This window comes from Mesoplodon densirostris, chromosome 9, assembly GCF_025265405.1.
Source record: "Mesoplodon densirostris isolate mMesDen1 chromosome 9, mMesDen1 primary haplotype, whole genome shotgun sequence".
Classification (NCBI taxonomy): domain Eukaryota; kingdom Metazoa; phylum Chordata; class Mammalia; order Artiodactyla; family Ziphiidae; genus Mesoplodon; species Mesoplodon densirostris.
In genome coordinates, this window is record NC_082669.1 from 96,347,118 (window position 1) to 96,364,761 (window position 17,644).

The 17,644-nt window shown below is 36.8% G+C and overlaps 1 protein-coding gene across 7 annotated transcripts in view; it reads right to left on the reverse strand.

Moving 5' to 3' along the window:
- Positions 1–17,644, reverse strand: part of CNOT4 (CCR4-NOT transcription complex subunit 4) — a 142,212-nt gene that overhangs the window by 55,042 nt on the left and 69,526 nt on the right. For all 7 annotated transcript variants that reach the window (XM_060108367.1, XM_060108365.1, XM_060108366.1 and 4 more), the window contains 4 exons: positions 10,342–10,539; positions 3,603–3,689; positions 2,755–2,856; positions 1,885–2,010 (listed from right to left, as the gene is read on the reverse strand). In XM_060108367.1, coding sequence (XP_059964350.1) covers positions 1,885–2,010; positions 2,755–2,856; positions 3,603–3,689; positions 10,342–10,539 — 513 coding nt within the window. The remainder of the gene's footprint in view (positions 1–1,884; positions 2,011–2,754; positions 2,857–3,602; positions 3,690–10,341; positions 10,540–17,644) is intronic.

Consider the following 17,644-nt stretch of genomic DNA (forward strand, 5'->3'; position numbering starts at 1 on the left):
ATGCATTGTTCCCTGTTCTGAGAGGGCTCTTGCCTGTTCACCTGGGTCTATAAATATTTCATATGGTACTAAATTTTGAGTTATGCAGTAACAAGGAAGGATCTGGTTTCTGCCATGATATAATTTGCTCGTTTCCTTTCTACATTGATGAAGTGTTTTAACGAGGAAACCAAAGTAATTCTGAACTAAGATAAAGAAGAGCAAGATGAATTCAGGACAACAATATGAAATGAATTTTAAATTGTTAAGAAAAAACACAGTTTAGATGTGGATTTTACATCTTTAAAACATAAAAAGCCCTGAAAATTCTTTCTGCAAGCAATACTTCAGGAGATATTATGGCTTTCGTTAGCCACAAAGAGCTCAAATTGGTATTCAAATGATTTAACAGGGGCAGTTCATAGAGACAGGTTAAATCCCATTACAAATAAATTCTAAGGGACTGTCCATCCATTTCCTTTTACTCTTCAATAATACTTCAGTGAGATCAACTGGGGCTTAGAAATTCCTTGACAGAGATTTTCATTGTAATAGTACCCATAGGTAAAGCACAGTTCCTACTAGTCAAAATTCAGCATGAAATGGTTCAACCTTAGACTTCATCCAAAAGAAGAAAAAAATCAAGATACATTTATTGGATAAGCAAGAAATAAGTAAGTCATCCATCCCCGTTAAATATCACAGAGAACTTATTTTAACACTGTTTTTAGATCATAAAGACAATACATACTGTCAAGAAATCCCAATGTATTTATTATAATGGGATTTAATCTGTAGTAACTCCAAGTCAAAAAAGGTAATATTTCATTTCATTTAACAATCTGCTCTGAAAGGAGCCCCTCCTAGACTGTCTCTAGTTTGACTTGGAGAATGAAAGGCAGTAATCAATGCCCCCCACCTTCTAAATGAGAAGTATTCCTGCAAAAGTCCACAGCAACAATCTGAAGTCCTCACCTATAACAGGGAAGTGCAGTATTGTGCTTTGGCATAATCCTCATTTAATATGCCGTATGGTCAACATTTTTACTTGTAAAGGCATGTTTATACTACAAATTGAAAGGAGACAGGAGAACAGGAAATGTAAAAAAGAACACAGGAAAATAAGCCTTCAATTCACCCTTTACAGGACACTGACTCACTGGATACTTTCATGGGAAGAATCATTTTATAAAAATAATGTTAGCTTTTCAGCAGCATCTAATAGAGTATTATTTTCTAGCATGCTCTGTGAAGAGTAGAGATGGGGTGGGGGACCTCATAATTACAATATCCCACTTAGCTTTCATTTTGCTGACATTCCCCCTAAAGTAGCATTTACCAAAATGCTTTCCTTGGTCAATTAAGTCCTGGTTCTACATACCCCTCTGGGATATGTATTAGCATATTAAAGACTCTTAAGAAGTGTTGCTGGGGTGGGGGTGGGGGAATCTATTTATCTTCATTAATCAAGCATTTTCAAACTTAGTGGACCACAGACCCACTTTTATTGTAACAATATCCTGCAGAACTGATATTCCATGGAACACTACGTATTTGGAAAATGCTACTTTTTTTTTTTTTTTTTTTGCGGTACGCGGGCCTCTCACTGTTGTGGCCTCTCCTGTTGCGGTGCTCCGGACACACAGGCTCAGCAGCCATGGCTCACAGGCCCAGCCGCTCCGCGGCATGTGGAATCTTCCCGGACCAGGGCACGACCCTGTGTCCCCTGCATTGGCAGGCGGACTCTCAACCACTGCGCCACCAGGGAAGCCCTGGAAAATGCTACTTTAAAGTAATACCAGTTTAAAGAAAAAGAAAATTCTTAGTTTTTGCTTTTGTAATTTTAACTTATAAAGAAAAATACTTCCTTTTCTGCAAAGTTGATAATTCACATTACTTTACTACCTGCATTTCCTCTTTTGTGAAGCTGGCCGCCTCGTCCCCCAATTCATGTAGGTACATGCAGTCAGGCTTTGGACACTGCATATTCTTTAAGAAGTAACTGCAGTATTTTGTTGTACCTAGAGATGCCTGCAGCAAGAGGAGGAAAGCGGGAGGAAAAAGACCCAAAATGTGAACTGACACCACAATGAAAATTTCCATATTTAGTGTTTTCATTTTACCTAAAATGAGGCACAGGCACAACAAAACAAAGTATGGCTGTGAATACTAGAGAACTAAACTATTATTAGCAGGCTTTATTAAAGATGATGATCATTTAAAAGAACTAAAAAAAAAAATCTCGGCCTATGGTTTCCAGAGCTTGAGCACCCAGATCATTTCCCTAGAGGTCGGAAGAGTAGAAAGACAAAATCTGTTCCATGTTTTAGGTGGTTATAGGCACGTAAGGCAAATTCCTTTTTCTAATTATGCCATCCTTCTTCCACTTACTTAAAAGCATTGCTTGGTGGGACCCTTCATGCAAACCTGAACTGATCAATGGCCAAATATTTAAGGACAACAAATCAGAACAATTATCTATTTCTGACAAGGAGAGTAATAAATCCATTTTCACAAAATAAAATATGTGTAAATATAAGGAGATTTTTAAAGATTAGCCCCTAATAATGAATGCGTTTACTCCTAGCTGGTAAAACAGGACCCTACGTAGGTCAGCTATAAACAAATTAGCTGTCATAGGTTGGAATGGATGCCTAAGAAGCAATCTTCAAATTAGACTCCCTTCATGTAATATGTAAAAGCTATGCTCTTCTCTACTTAATACATGTTATCCCTTCCCCCTTAAAAAAAAAAAAATCAAGAGGACCATATTACCTTAAGTGTTCTGCCATCTACCACCACATTGTTGACACACTGTATGGCTCTGAGAGCATCTTCCGACCGGATATAGGTTACGTAAGCACTGGCGCTCGGACCCTAAAGTGAAAACCCACTGTTATTAGTATCAAATTCAACAAAAACTTAACAACAACAACAAAATTATCTTACAACCTGCCTAAGGAATTCTAAAGGCCTTTACTACTACTTTCATTAATAATAATGACAAATGATTAGAAGTAGTAGTAGCTTTGATTAAACCATATACTAGTTCATCTTAAGAAAATCATACTTAATGAATTTTATCTGATTTTAAGTAGACTAAAATAAATATGAATAAAATTTATTTTTTTAAAAACTCATCTGACAGGCTTGTCAAGGTTACAAAAAACAAACTTTGAAAGTTAGATTAAAAAAAAATAAGATTTGAAGACAGTGTCAAACTATGTTCTCCCCAAAATAAATGCAATCTGTAGGAGTATTCTATCTGCTAATACCAGCATAACAAAGACGCTGTATTAAGTTCACAATATCTGAAAACATTATTAATTAGAAATCATTATATAATTTAACTGCCTGATAATATACTCAATTCCCCCTCCCCTTCAAACCATCACTAGATCTTTGTTTTACTATTTCCGTCTTACTACTATCAATTCACTGTTAAGTCCTGAAAAGGTCAAATAAGCACCAAAAATTCCCCACCCCACCAACAGAGGTCACTACACTGCTTAAATCTTTGACCCTTAAGCTTTCTAATCACAGAAAGCAAGTTTTCCTTCTGAGCAGCCCAGGTCAAGCCCAGACCATAGGGAGGAAAGGCAAAAATCCCTATAATTAGTTACCTGTGAGCCTGCATATGATGTGCTATTATTGATGACAACTTTATGTATTTTACCAAACTTCCCAAAATATTCTGGTCGTTTTAAAACCTATAAAAGAAGAAGAAATAAGGTATAAACTGTCCCCATTTCATCAACTTTATCCTTTTAATGGGGACATACACCATCCCTCTTCAGTGAAAATAAAATAATTTTTAAAGTTTTCTAGTAAATGTGACTACTTCCTAATTACAATTTGTGTGGTTAACCTACAGGAAATCATCAACAAAGTCTAAAAGCTATTCTTTATTGACCCACTGAATAGAAACTGAGACTTACTAAGTTCAGTATTATCTATTACATTCTAATATCTACACCAATAATCTAAGGGATTTTAGCTTCACAGTATTCTTAAACACAAAACAGATCAAATATCTTAACCACATTTTCATTAATAGATGATCATTATAAGCAAGTAATTCTCAGAACAATGACCAAGATTATGTATTAAACAGAAACAGAAACTCAAGAACAGACACCAGTAGAGACAGTCTTTACTCATAAATCTATTGTATATAATATTTTATATATTAAAGCATTGTTTATAAGTTACACATTCCAAATATGGTAACAGAATGTTCCTCAAACTTCTATGCTTTATGATTTATTACTCTGTGTGTGTCAATAAATTTTCCTTATGTCAATTTCACCATTTCTCAACTGTCTCCTGTTTTTTTTTTCTCTCTTTTTCCTAATAAATAACAAATGTGAAGTGATGGATGAAAAAAAAACTGGGAAAACAGATTTATACAATATTTTCTCTACTACCTGGTTACTTCTTGGTGGTCATTTTCCCTCATACCTGTGTCATCTCCTTTACTATGGGATCACTATATGCATTCACTGCGCTTCTCTAAACCTTACATAACCTTGGCTAACCTGATACAAAAACCTCTCCTATGATTTGCAACTACCTCAAAATTAAATTTTGTTCTTTTCCTAGAATTCATCTATAGACCTACTGTTCCTACAATCTCTCCAAATAGCAAGCTCTCTTTCAATGAAAGCTTTATGCACATGTCTGTTCAAGTGTGTGCAAAGTATCCTTTCCAAATACTCTTATACTCTTGATAATATTCTCACATACTTGCAACTTAGCTAATATGTTCTGCACCTGACAGAACCAAAGCTTTGTGAAACAGTCCGTGATTGGGGTGTCATTAATTCTTAACAGTTTTCAACTTGATTTATATATTTTTTTACCTTATTTTATTTCAGGTTTTTATAAGTATAGGGTTTAGGCCTTCTGTTTTCTACAGCCAATTTTAATGGATTAGAAGGTGAAGTGACTACATTGGCTTTCAATCTGTCTTCTACCCAAATCCCCCGAGGGATATGGCGGTAAGTGTGGTAAAGGCAATAACTCTTGGGTTGTTCACAAAAAAAGGCTTAGAATAGAGGGTTAGGGAAGAGTATATCTTGAAAAGCTTTCTGGCCAGTGGAGTATAGAACTCTGTATTCAATATTCCAGCTTGATGCATACCAACTCAGCAAAAGGCCTCAGCCAAAATACCTGCTTCAAAGGATTCAGGCTGGTTACAAGTTGTGCTGCATCAGCAGCTCATATCATATCCAAGTTTACGGCAGTAGTTCTCAATAAAGGCAGCATCAAGGGAAACTGGAACATTTGGAACTCTGTGGGAGCTTTTATTAGGGGAGGTTGTCAAAATAACTGGGAGACACTATTCGTGTTCAGTGGATGGGAGCCAGGGAAAGCTGACAGCAGCGCTCAGGCTAGCCCTGCACCACAAAGAATTGTCCTGCACCACTTTTGAATGTTCTACAAGACATTCATCTAGCTGAGAGGCCTGTTTACAATTAAGTGAACCTAGAAACAAATTATAAACATAAAGTAGTTCCCCACAGTTCTGACATATGTTGAATTTAAAAGCAAATAGTGTGTAATTAAGGGACAACCACAAGTGCTTTGTTTGAAATTTTACTAAGAATTGCTTCAGAAAAATAACATCATCGGCACTTCATGGTACCTGAGGTGCCAATACATACACCTGTAACAATCTGCCTTTGTAGTTGTCATATTCACAGTGATTCTACAAACAGATGCAAGCACCTATTTTATAACATACTGGAAAAAAAGTACTTTACAAACTTATATACGCATACAAGTCATTTGAGAATTTAGTTAAAATACATATTTCAGACCCTGAGAGTCCGCAAAATTAAGCTCCCAGGTGATACTAATGCTACCAGCCCAGTGGCCACACCTTGAGTAGCAAGGTTCTAGAGCAGAGCTACCCAAGTATTTACATGCAGAAACAGTCTTTTTATAATTTTTAATTTCTCCTTCACTTTTTTCAAATTATGTATCTACACAGACAGATATTATCAAGAAGTCATTGCATGAAACTTAAAGGGTGTTATAAAATATTAGTTTAAAAAAAAGTGGGTACTGGGTCTGAAAAGGGTAAAAGCTGGCTTATGGAAATAAATTCTGGCCAGTATTTGAGTAACACCTTCATAACAACATAAGATTTGTACATAAGTACACTGAGCAGCCAGAATAATATTTTCAAAGCACAAATCTAGCCATGTCATTCTGTTCTTAATAGTTAATAGCTTCCCATTGCCTTTAAGATAAAGTGCAAACTTGTTAGCATGTTTTAAAAGCCCTTCATTATCCCTTACCACTTACCTTGTCAGCCTCCTCTCTCACCATTTCACTCTAATTTTCCAGCCAAACAAATCATTTGCAGACTGAGCTCTTTCTCATCCAGAAGCATTTGTATAATTCCTGTACCTGAAGCACTTTACCCCAGAGATAGCAGGAGAGTACACATCTTCACCCCAAGGTCAGGTACCATCTCTTGTGCCTCCACAGCACACAGCACTCCTCATACTGTACTGCTGCTTTTATAAATAAACAGGGGCTACCTTTTTACTGGTTTATGTTCAATGTCTTACACAATGCCTGGCACACTGTAGGTACTCAATAAATGCTTATTGAAAAATCAAACTGTCTTAGTATTGAACAAAAAAAGTAACATGGGGGACTTCCCCTGTGGTCCAGTGATTAAGAATCCACCTTCCAATGCAGGGGATGTGGGTTCGATCCCTGGTCAGGGAACTAAGATCCCACATGCTGCAGGGCAACTAAGCCCACACGCTGTAACTAAGACCCAACACAGCCAAATAAATAAATAAATACAGATCTAAATCTTAAAAAAAAAAAAAGAATAACATGGATATAAAACACTGGTGGGCCTTAATGTATTAGAAAATGGCCTATGGCTGATAAGGAATGGTTTGCCCAGGCAAGGGAAATTTAAATAATTTAGACGTTCTATATTAAGTTGCACATTACAGATTCTGTCTGAAACATAAGTCAATGAGCAAAACAATACTCTAGTAAATAAAAAAGGTGAAGAGTATGGGTAGTAGGCAGAACACCTTGCATATCACCACATTACCCATATATTTAATGTCCTATATTTACTTCACAGTGAGCCAACTTTAGTACTAATTACCATATAAAAGGCCACATGATAAAATTATAAATTCCCAATGGCATACCTAATGTGTAAAATGTCTTCCTATTTATTCTTTGGGAACACAGTCAAGTGTTCATGACCACCACAGAGAAAATAAAAAATGTGGTAAGCAGATGGAAGGATGGATGGATAAATGGACGGATGGAGGAACAACAGACCATTCACTGGTGTAAAATACATTGGAATAGGAGCTCTAAGACCAGGGAGGTGGAGAGGATGGGGGTGGTTTCTAGCCCTGGCTCTGCTATGAAATAGCTGAGTGATCCTAGGCAAGTCACTCAACTTCCTTGGGCCTCGGTTTCCCGTTTGTAAAATGAAATGGTTGTGTCTTTGAAGTCTTTCAGTTCCTCAAACAAGCTGCTCTTTCACGCAGTCACGAACCTGAAACATCCTTGTCCTTATTCGCTGCCCAGCTAATCCCTAATGATTTTTAATCATCCTTTCCTCAGGGAGGCTTTTTGTGGATCTCTGTACTAGCTAAATTCCCCACTGTTACATGTTCTCAAAAAGCCCTGTACTTCCCTGTTTATAAATGCTCGGCATGCTTACAAGTACTTAATTCTGTCTTCTCCACTGTCTGTAAGCACGTACAAGTGTAGAGACTGTCTGCTTGCTAAACCACTTCATCTACAACATCAAAGTACCTAACAGATTGTAAGTATTCAAGAGTTAATTTACAGAATGAATGAATTAGGTTCTGACAATATAAATTTTTAGGATTTAGGAGATGATTACCTCTAATCATTACCTCTAATTACCATATCTTCTACGATAGTTTTTTTTTCTATCGAGCGATAAATGAATACATTTGACTATCAATCTTGGTATGAAGTTTTCAGATGTACAAAAATTATTTTCAAAACAAGCTTTAAATCTTCCTAAATGTTCCTGTTTTGCTAATCAGAATTCAGTCAAATATCAAACTGTCATCATCCCAAAATAAGTAAATCACAGGGATCTTCTTTGTCTCAAAAGTTACCTTAACAATTTGAAACTTCAAGATTTCTAATGAAGCTGACTTTAATTTTTCCAACCTGAAAGGGTTAGACAGTTACATTAAGAAAAATTTTAAAGATAATATTTAGAAGTAGTAGGATTTAATAACTAAAACACTAATCTCTGGTCTTCCTAGGCTTTCAAGAGAAATAAGAGAGAGAAACTAATGTTTAAGAAAATTCACTGTCCTCTCACCAAGCAACGATGATTTCAAAAGTATAAAACCAGGACAGTGATTTTTAAGTATATTTAGACTCATGATAAAATGTTCTCTCTCACTAGTCACCCCCTAGGTTAATTTCTTTCTGTGTAATAGTTCTTCAGATTAATCTTACTAACATCATGTTATTTGAAATGAAAATAAGAAATCTCTGTACATAAGTAAAAACAAACCATAGATTCCAAAGATGAGGTAGGAAACCTATAATCCAAACATCAGACTGAGACTATGGCTTAATTTTATCCAGCCTTTGGGTGGTGCTCTGTATGCCTCCAGTACCACAGGTGACTGGATTTTGTATTAAGAAAATCAAGTACATCCATATCTAAGAGTTATAAAATCAAAATAAAAGTTCCATTAATTTACTGGAGTAGCAGGAAATTCCCTGGTCGCCTAGTGGTTAGGATTCTGCGCTTTCACTGCCGTGGCCCAGGTTCAGTCCCTGGTCAAGGAGCTGAGATCTCACAAGCTGCATGGTGCAGCAAAAAAAAAAAAAAAAAAAAAAATTAGTAGGAATAAATAGAGGTAGGTAAATAAAAAACTTGCAGAGGCAAGAAATGCTCTCTGGTTGGAAAAAAAAGTAGTGTTGAAAGAGGGAGACAGAAGCGTTGGGACAAAGTTTTGGCAGTGTTCAAGGGTGAAGTGGGATTCTGCCTGTCTGGGGAGTTAAGTACTAGATTTAGGAAAAAGGGAGAAGTGGCTGCTGAGGTTAAGCCATAGGCCTAAAATGAGCACTCTCCTTATCATCTCTTATTAAAGAAGTCTTCTCCACCATGAACCCTCTGACTTTGGAAAGAACGTCTCCAGAAGATCATGCAGCCCACTAATGGACCCAGGTCCTAGTAATTCTTGAGCTGCCTCCACATTTATTACCAATGATAAAGCCTTCTTAGTAAGGTCACCCTGATTTTTCTCCTCTACTGATCATGAAGCCCTTCACAGCCTCAATACATAGTAAACTTATCAGCAATAAATATTTTTTATTGTCTCTAAACTGATTTGTACAAAATCAATGTATAGGCACCTTAAATTTCCTCCTTCTGGGGCCTTTAGCCCACTTAGCCAAGTTCAAAGATTCCCACCTCCCTAGTCATATTCACTATAATCCTCCCTCTGATTGCAACCATCATGAGCATTACTTCAAACCCTTCTCAAGGAGTACTTTTGACAGATCCCCCAAATTCGGCTCTCTCCAACATTCTGGCTGCCAATCAGTTTCTATCTGCCTTCCCAACAATCTAGTCAGCACCTCCTGGTATATCAGAAACTAAAAGTTAGCAGATGTGCATCCATGGGCATCAAGGAAAGTTATGAGTTCAACATTATTCTAATAAGGCTGGTGGAGGAAGGAGAGAAAAGAGTTAAGTAATAAACAAAAGGGTTAAGACCTCCCCTGCCTCCAAACGAATGACGAAGAACCTGGTCCATAGTTTCCCTTCATCAAATTCTCCCTCTTTCCCCAAAACTGGCTTAAAATGAATGAGTAAAGAATGATGATACAGTATAGCAACAGTTCTATCACTGTTCTATAACCAAGGTTCAACTACATGGGCACGATTTAAAAAAAAAAAAATACGGATCTTTGGTGGGTTCATGAAACTGCATCTCCACTGTTGGTCCTTAATACAACTACAGAAAAGAGGAAACAAACAGAGTAGTCATGTCACATTAGCCTTAAGAGCAAAACAGAACCATTATCCAACTTTCACAGGTTATTAGCACTAAAGGAGACTTTAGAGATCTAGTTCAACTGCCTAGTTTTACAACTGAAGAAAATGAGCCAAGGAAGATTAATACACTTGCCTAAGATCACAACTGGTCATTGGTTTCTTAGTGATCATTAAAAAAATATTTCCCATTTTCTCCTAAGTTTTAATATTTTCAGGTAAATCCTGAAGTTGGGCAGAGTCAGCTATTATTTCCAAATAAACAAAAAGAAAAAATGCCAAGTTGAGAAAGAAAAGAGAAGAAGACTTACCTCTGGGTCTGCTAGGCGCTGAGACAGACCTACAACAAAGACGAGGTTTTTTTGTACAACACGTACACTAGCCAAATGTTTGCGATTTTCTGATATTTTCTGTTTTCTCTCATTTTGTTTCTGTTTTTTCTCATTCTTTATCCTTTGCAGTTCTTCCTGGGAGAGTGGTTTATAAACTGCTGGGTCTTCTGGATATGGCTGTAGGCATAAAACAAATACAGAAGTTAGCATTAAATAAACAGAAAACTGTATGAATAACAATTATCAAATTCTGGATGATGTGTATGCACATCACATCTCCCTTTGTTACAACTCCCTTTTTCTGAATCTTTTCAGTTTTTATTTAATAAAAGTTAAATGTTAAATAGAATTGTTTTAAAATACTATTTAAACCACTTTTTGTGCTGAAATTTGAAACATCACCAAAGGTTCTAAAATTTAAAACAACAATCCTGGTATTCCCTACAATGCCTAGCACACAGTTTAGAGGAAAATTAAGCTTCTAAGGTACTGTGTAAGAGGCAAAGAGTATAAGTTCTCTCATCTAAATATGGGTTTATGTATTACAATCAACAAATATTTAATGAAAACTTACTATGTGCTTGGAGATTAATTAAGTACTTATTCTTTAATACATTCCCAGTCTACGGACACAGATGGGCAAATAAACAGCAATACATAGATCCTCTGGCCCAGGAGTTTGAACTTAGCTTCAACACTTATTATCCACGTGGTCTTAGGCAAGTCAATTAAACTCTATGCCTCCATATCCTCATAAGTAAAATGAAAATAATCTTAAAGGCTGGTGTAAAAATAACATTCATAAAGCAATTATTATGTGTAACTGGCACACAGTAATCCCTCAATAAATACTAGTAATTACACTCTTACAATGGTTTCCTCTCTCATCATTATAATTTTTTCATTCCTACTGCTAATGCCAAGACTACTGATGGCCTGAATAAGAGCTGTGGACTCACACTGACTGGCTTTGAATCTTGGATCATTCTTTACCAAGAGACCTTGGCAAAGTTATGTAATCTGTCTGCCTCAGTCTTCTATTCTGTAAAATGGGAATCAGAGTACTTTATTCAGAGGGTTTCTGTGAGAATTAAGAAAGACAACACACTTATAAAGTAATTAAAATTGTGTTCTGCACAGAACTATTCAGTAAGTCAGTTATTATAACAGCTAGCCCTCCATATCTGCAGGTTCCACATCCTCAGATTCAACCAATCATGGACTGAAAATATTTGGGGGTAAAAAATTCCAGAAAGTTCCAAAAAAACAAAACTTGAATTTGCCATGCACCCAGCCACTGTTTACGTAGCATTTACACTGTATTTACAACTATTTATACAGCATTTATGTTGTATTAGATATTATATGTAACCTAGAGATGATTTAAAGTATATGGGAGGATGTGCGTAAGTTATACCCAAATACTACACTGTTTTATATAAGGGACCTGAGCATCCAGGAACTTTGGTATCTGCAGGGGTGGGGTGTGGTGTTCCTGGAAACGATCCTGTGCAGATACCAAGGGACAATTGTACTACTACAAAAAACAGTTAATAATAAATGGAAGATGGAACACACTAAATAATAATATCTAAAAGCTGAATGTGAAGAGATCTCAGAAATGGGAAACTGTGCCTATCAGAATATCAGAAGTGGGGATTAACAGAAATCCTGCCGTCAAGAAAAAAAGTGGGGGACTTCCCTAGTAGCGCAGTGGTTAAGAATCCGCCTGCCAATGCAGGAGACAGGGATTCGAGCCCTGGTCCGGGAAGATCCCAGATGCTGCGGAGCAACTAAGCCCATGCACCACAACTACTGAGCCTGCGCTCTAGAGCCCGCAAGCCATAACTACTGAGCCCGCGTGCCACAAATACTGAAGCCCGTGCGCCTACAGCCCGTGCTCCGCAGCAAGAGAAGCCACCGCAATGAGAAGTCCGCGCACCGCAACAGAGAGTCACCCCTGCTCGCCGCAACTAGAGGAAGACCGCGTGCAGCAACGAAGACCCAAAGCAACCATAAATAAATAAATAAATAAAAAGAATTGGCTACCATCTTTAAAAAAAAAAAAAACTTACTTCAAAGTGTTCTTACATTTTAATTTGAGGAATCAAATGGTTATGGATCTATTACAATAAATTAAATTCTTCAATCAATGATGTAATCTTCCCAATTTAAATCTTTTCTCTCTCTCCACTCACCCTTCTGTACCTATATTATCTCCTTTCAAATCTTAATCTATCTGCCTGGATGATTTTAATCCCATGAAGCTATTCAAAGCTATATGGGCACAAGTATAAAAATGAACTACATACAAACCAATTAAAATATCTTTCCACAAGATCATTTAAAATTTTCATTTGCACATGGAAACGCTATTTTCTACCACAGGATTTCTGGGTAGCTCCTTTCGGAGTGTTTATCATTAAGTTTATTTGAAAGCTGTGGCCCTTCACTAACATCTATAGTGGTGACAGTCTACTCCCTGAGTGGATCAAGCATATAGATTGTTCCTAGTTCCATTTCAAAGTCTAATCCATGCACTGAATCTTACCAGTCCATGAGAAGAGAAGTATAAAAATTGAGAAAAAGCGTTTGGAAACTTTTATAGCAACTTAACGTTGCCACAACATTCAAGTACATCATCAGTGGGCTCTGAAGAATAAGATAGTTATCTGTGTGGTTGTTATCGAACTTAGGTGGTAAATCACATGACACAAGCTGGGTACTAGGCATGCTTAATAGGACCCTGTATCAGTCACCAACAGACTGGGGCAGGGGGGATACAAAAAATCTGTTTTTGCATCAGAGATAGTCTGAAAAACACTGATGTAACTTTTAACTCTTCTGAAAACATGAAGGATTTGACAAGCACTCCGGTTTTTTTCTTTGCTAACAGTCTCTGACACTGTAAAATCCTGATAAAAGATGATGCAAAGTAATATAAATGCCAAAAAAATAAAAATGTGTAGTTATGTTTCCACTTTTATTCATAATTTACATGTGTATTTACATGTGTCTTCTGTTTTATTTTCTGATCAGACTTACCAGGACTTTATTTTATTTGTTGTTTCAAAGAACCAGCTCTAACCTTTACTGAAATATTGCTTTTTTCCTATTTCACTAAATTCTACTCAATCCCTACTTTCCACTGTCGCAACGTTTATTCTTTTTCTGGTTTCTTAACCTGGAAATAAGTTCATCTATTTTTGTTCTTCATTTCCTAATGAATGCATTTACAGCTTTATCTCTTCCTCTTGCTAAAGACAACGAAAAATACTGTATAAGACTTTTTTCTAACCAACATCTTAAAAACAATAATGATCTGCAGTGGGGAAGTCCCAAGACAATTTTTGGATAAAAGTCAAAACCCAGAGAGATAAGTGGAAAGTCTGAGTAACAACAAATGGGAGAGAGGTACAAATGGGGGAAGAGGGACAGCATTAAAAGTCCAAGGCCAAATCAAGGTGAAGAATTTTGGGGGAGATCACTCCCACGTTAAGCTGAGACCCAGCCCACCCTCAAAGAACTCATTTTGTCTTAGGGTAAGTACAAAATACACAGAGGTCAGTACAAGATAAGAAAAAAGGAAAAGGGTGTAGAAGAAAACCATCCTAGAGAAGTTGAAACCAATCCCAGGGAAGATGTGCACTCAGGAGAACAAAAGACCTTTATAGTTGGCCAGAGCAAAGACCTATACGCTTAAGGCATCCCTAATGGCAATGTTTACAGGATCCAGCAGAAGCCAAATCAAAGCCTCTCTATCAGAGGGCAAATTCATCTGGGGCCTTGGAGAACCCTAAAAATAATTCAATGACAACCACGAAGCAGATACAGACAACAAATCACATAAAGAAATAAAACAACAAACAACAGAAACATCCCTCACAAGACTTCAGCTTCTGGAATTACTGGACAGATTTTAAAACAATAATTCTAATCTGTTTAAACAAATATATGACAAACTTGAAAATATCTGCATGGTATAAAAAGCTTTTTAAAAAATCAAGTATCAAAAAAGAACAAACGGGGCTTCCCTGGTGGCGCAGTGGTTGAGAGTCTACCTGCAGATGCAGGGGACACGGGTTTGTGCCCTGGTCTGGGAAGATCCCACATGCCGCGGAGCGGCTGGGCCCGTAAGCCATGGCCGCTGAGCCTGCGCGTCCGGAGCCTGTGCTCCGCAACGGGAGAGGCCACAGCAGTGAGAGGCCCGCGTACCGCAAAAAAAATTAATAATAATTTAAAAAAGAACAAAGGTTACTTCTAGAAATGGAAAACACAATGGCAAAATTTAAAAACTCAGTAGACTAGACCTAAAAAAAAAAATTCTGATTGATCAGAAGAGATCATCCATTAATGCATGAAAGGAAGAAAAAGAAAGAAACAGAAAAGAGATTAAAAGACATGGCAGATAGTGAAAAGATCTGGAAAATATTACATCAGAGTCTCAGGAAGAGAGGAGAGAGAATAAATGCAACAGCTGAAGAGATAACAGCTTAATTTTTTCCAGAACTAATGAAACTCACCAAATCCACAGGTTCAAGAAGCCCTACAAACCCCAAGAAGAATAAATAGAAATACACAAGTGAGTTCTACTTTCTGGAACTGATTAATATATCCATTGTGGCCTAACAGTCAATTTTTTTGCCCACTATACCTGTATTTTAAAGCTTTGTACAAATTTATTTGTACAGAGTTATGTGCATGCACAAACACACACATGCTTGCTAACTGTGTTAATCAAATTTTCCATTTCCTTTTTATTGTGTACTTCATATATTTCTAAAATACAGAAATTAGAAGTCTCTCCATTATGCATGTGGGTGCAGTTTCTCCTGGTATTTACATCAGCTCAATATACTTCTTAGCTCTGTTAAGTAAATAAAAGTTTCGTGACTTTAGGGGACCTTTCATCAGTAAGACAAATATCTTCTTTATCTTTTTTAAATGTGTTCAATCTTGAATCTGATTATGACTAACTAATATCATTGCTATTATACTTTCTTTCCTATGATTTCCATTTGTCCACTCTATCTTTTTTCCCCTAGTTTCACTGATATTTTTCTTATATGTGTTCCTAGTCAAACAGTTCTACAAGTTTTATTAGGAAAAAGAGCAGTCCCCCATATCCTTACCCGCCCCCAACAGTTGCCTCTCCCTAAAAATAAACTGTTTATTCTCTTAGATGATTCTTTTGTCGTTTACTATCACATAATTAAATAACATGCTTGTATTGCTACTTCCTGATTTTTCAGTATTAAATATTATTACATTATGCAAATTGAAGATTTAGATTTCTTTCAGCCAGCCTAACCATACATTCCAAGCCCACTTTCCAACCGTCCATCCTAATTTTGGTTAGGTCAAGGGTCACAATTACATTATTATGAAGTTCAAATATTATTTATACACTTCGACCTCCAGCCATGGCAGATTAGATGGTAAAAGACTAGGGATACCAGCATAAACAACTGGAAAACTAGACAAAATATATGAAATAACTGTTTTCAGACACCGAACAACAGACAGTGAACAGCAGGTCTATGACCTCTGAGAGAAAAGAAAGAAGACAGATGAAAACCACAAGTGTCCCAGTTTTCTGCTCTTCTGGCACTTACTGGACCTTGGCACTGGGTCCCACGGTCACAATGAGCAGAGGGGGACAGTGTTCAAAATTTGAAGAGGTTGAGGCAACTGAAATTTATGGGTCAAAATACCACAAAGGGGGAACCAGTACAAAAAGAATTCCAGAAATCTACATACAGGAATCCTGTGGTAGTCAGTTTTCATATCAGCCCCCCTGAAGACACCCTGATAGAGTGAGTGTAAACAATGAATTTAGGGAGGAAATAAAAAAGAACACCAGTCACATGTACTCTTTCAGAATATAGAGGAGGAAACATTTCCTGAAACCAGTATTTCTTTGGTGCCAAATCTAAAAACAACATAAAAGAAAGCCACAGATAAATACCTCTCATGACACAGATGCAAAACTCCTCCTGAAAATATTAGCAAATTGAAAATAAAAAGGATAATACATCATGACCATATGAGATTTACCCTTGGGAGGGAAAGTTGATTTAAAAAAACAACCTAAATCACTGTTTCTACAGAACAAAGGAGATAACACACAATCATCTCAATAGAAGCAGAAAAGGCATTGGATAAAATGCAACACCCACTCATGATAAAAACTCTCTGTAGGCAAAGAATAAAAGCAAACTTCCTCAACCTGATAAGGACCACCTACAAAAAAACAGTGACATACTTCATAGTGAAATACTCAATGTCTTCTTACTAGGATTGGGAACAAACAAGGATATGTGTTCGTCCCACTTTTATCCAAGGTTATAGTATAGGGCTTACCCACTGCAATAAGGCAAGAAAAACAATTTAAAGAAATAAAGGTTGGAAAGAAATAAAACTGTCTTTATCCACAGAAGATGTGATCATCTATTTAGAAAATCCTAATGAATCTATTTAACAAAAATCAATTATTCTACATAACGACAATGAATAACTGGAAAATGGAATTTTAAAAACAGTATCATGTGCCAAAGCTCAAAAAACACAGGGACTTCCCTGGTGGTCCAGTGGTTGGGATACCACCCTTCCACTGCAGGGGGCACAGGTTTGATCCCTGGTGAGGGAGCTGGGATACCACATGCCGCGTGGCATGGCCAAAAAAAAAAAAAAAAAAAACCAATCCAAAAAAAATCCCCCCCTAAAAAAAAATAGTTATAGGCAAATATAACAAAACATGCTGTACTCTGTACATGAAAACTACAGAACATTGTTTCTGAAATGTTTAAAACCTAGAAAAATGGAAAGATAAAACTTATTCATGACCTATATGAGTTAACATTTTCAAGATGTCATTTTTCCTCAAATTGACCTGCTTATTCAATGCAATCTCAACCAAAATTCCAGTAGGCTTTTTGTACAAAATGACAAGCTAATTAAAAAACTTATGTGGAAAGGCTAAGGTTCAGATACACAGAATAAATTCTAAAAAGAATAACAAATTTGAAAGTTTTTATTATAACAGATTTGAAGATTTATAGTAGTCAAGACAGTATGGTATTGACAAAAAGAGAGACATAATCATCAGTGGATGAGATACAGACTCTAGAAATAGACTGACACATTTATGAGCAACTGATTTTCATGAGAGTCCAAAACCATTCAAAAGTAAAGGGGGGGCTTCCCTGGTGGTGCAGTGGTTGAGAGTCCGCCTGCCGATGCAGGGGACACGGGTTCATGCCCCAGTCCGGGAAGATCCCAC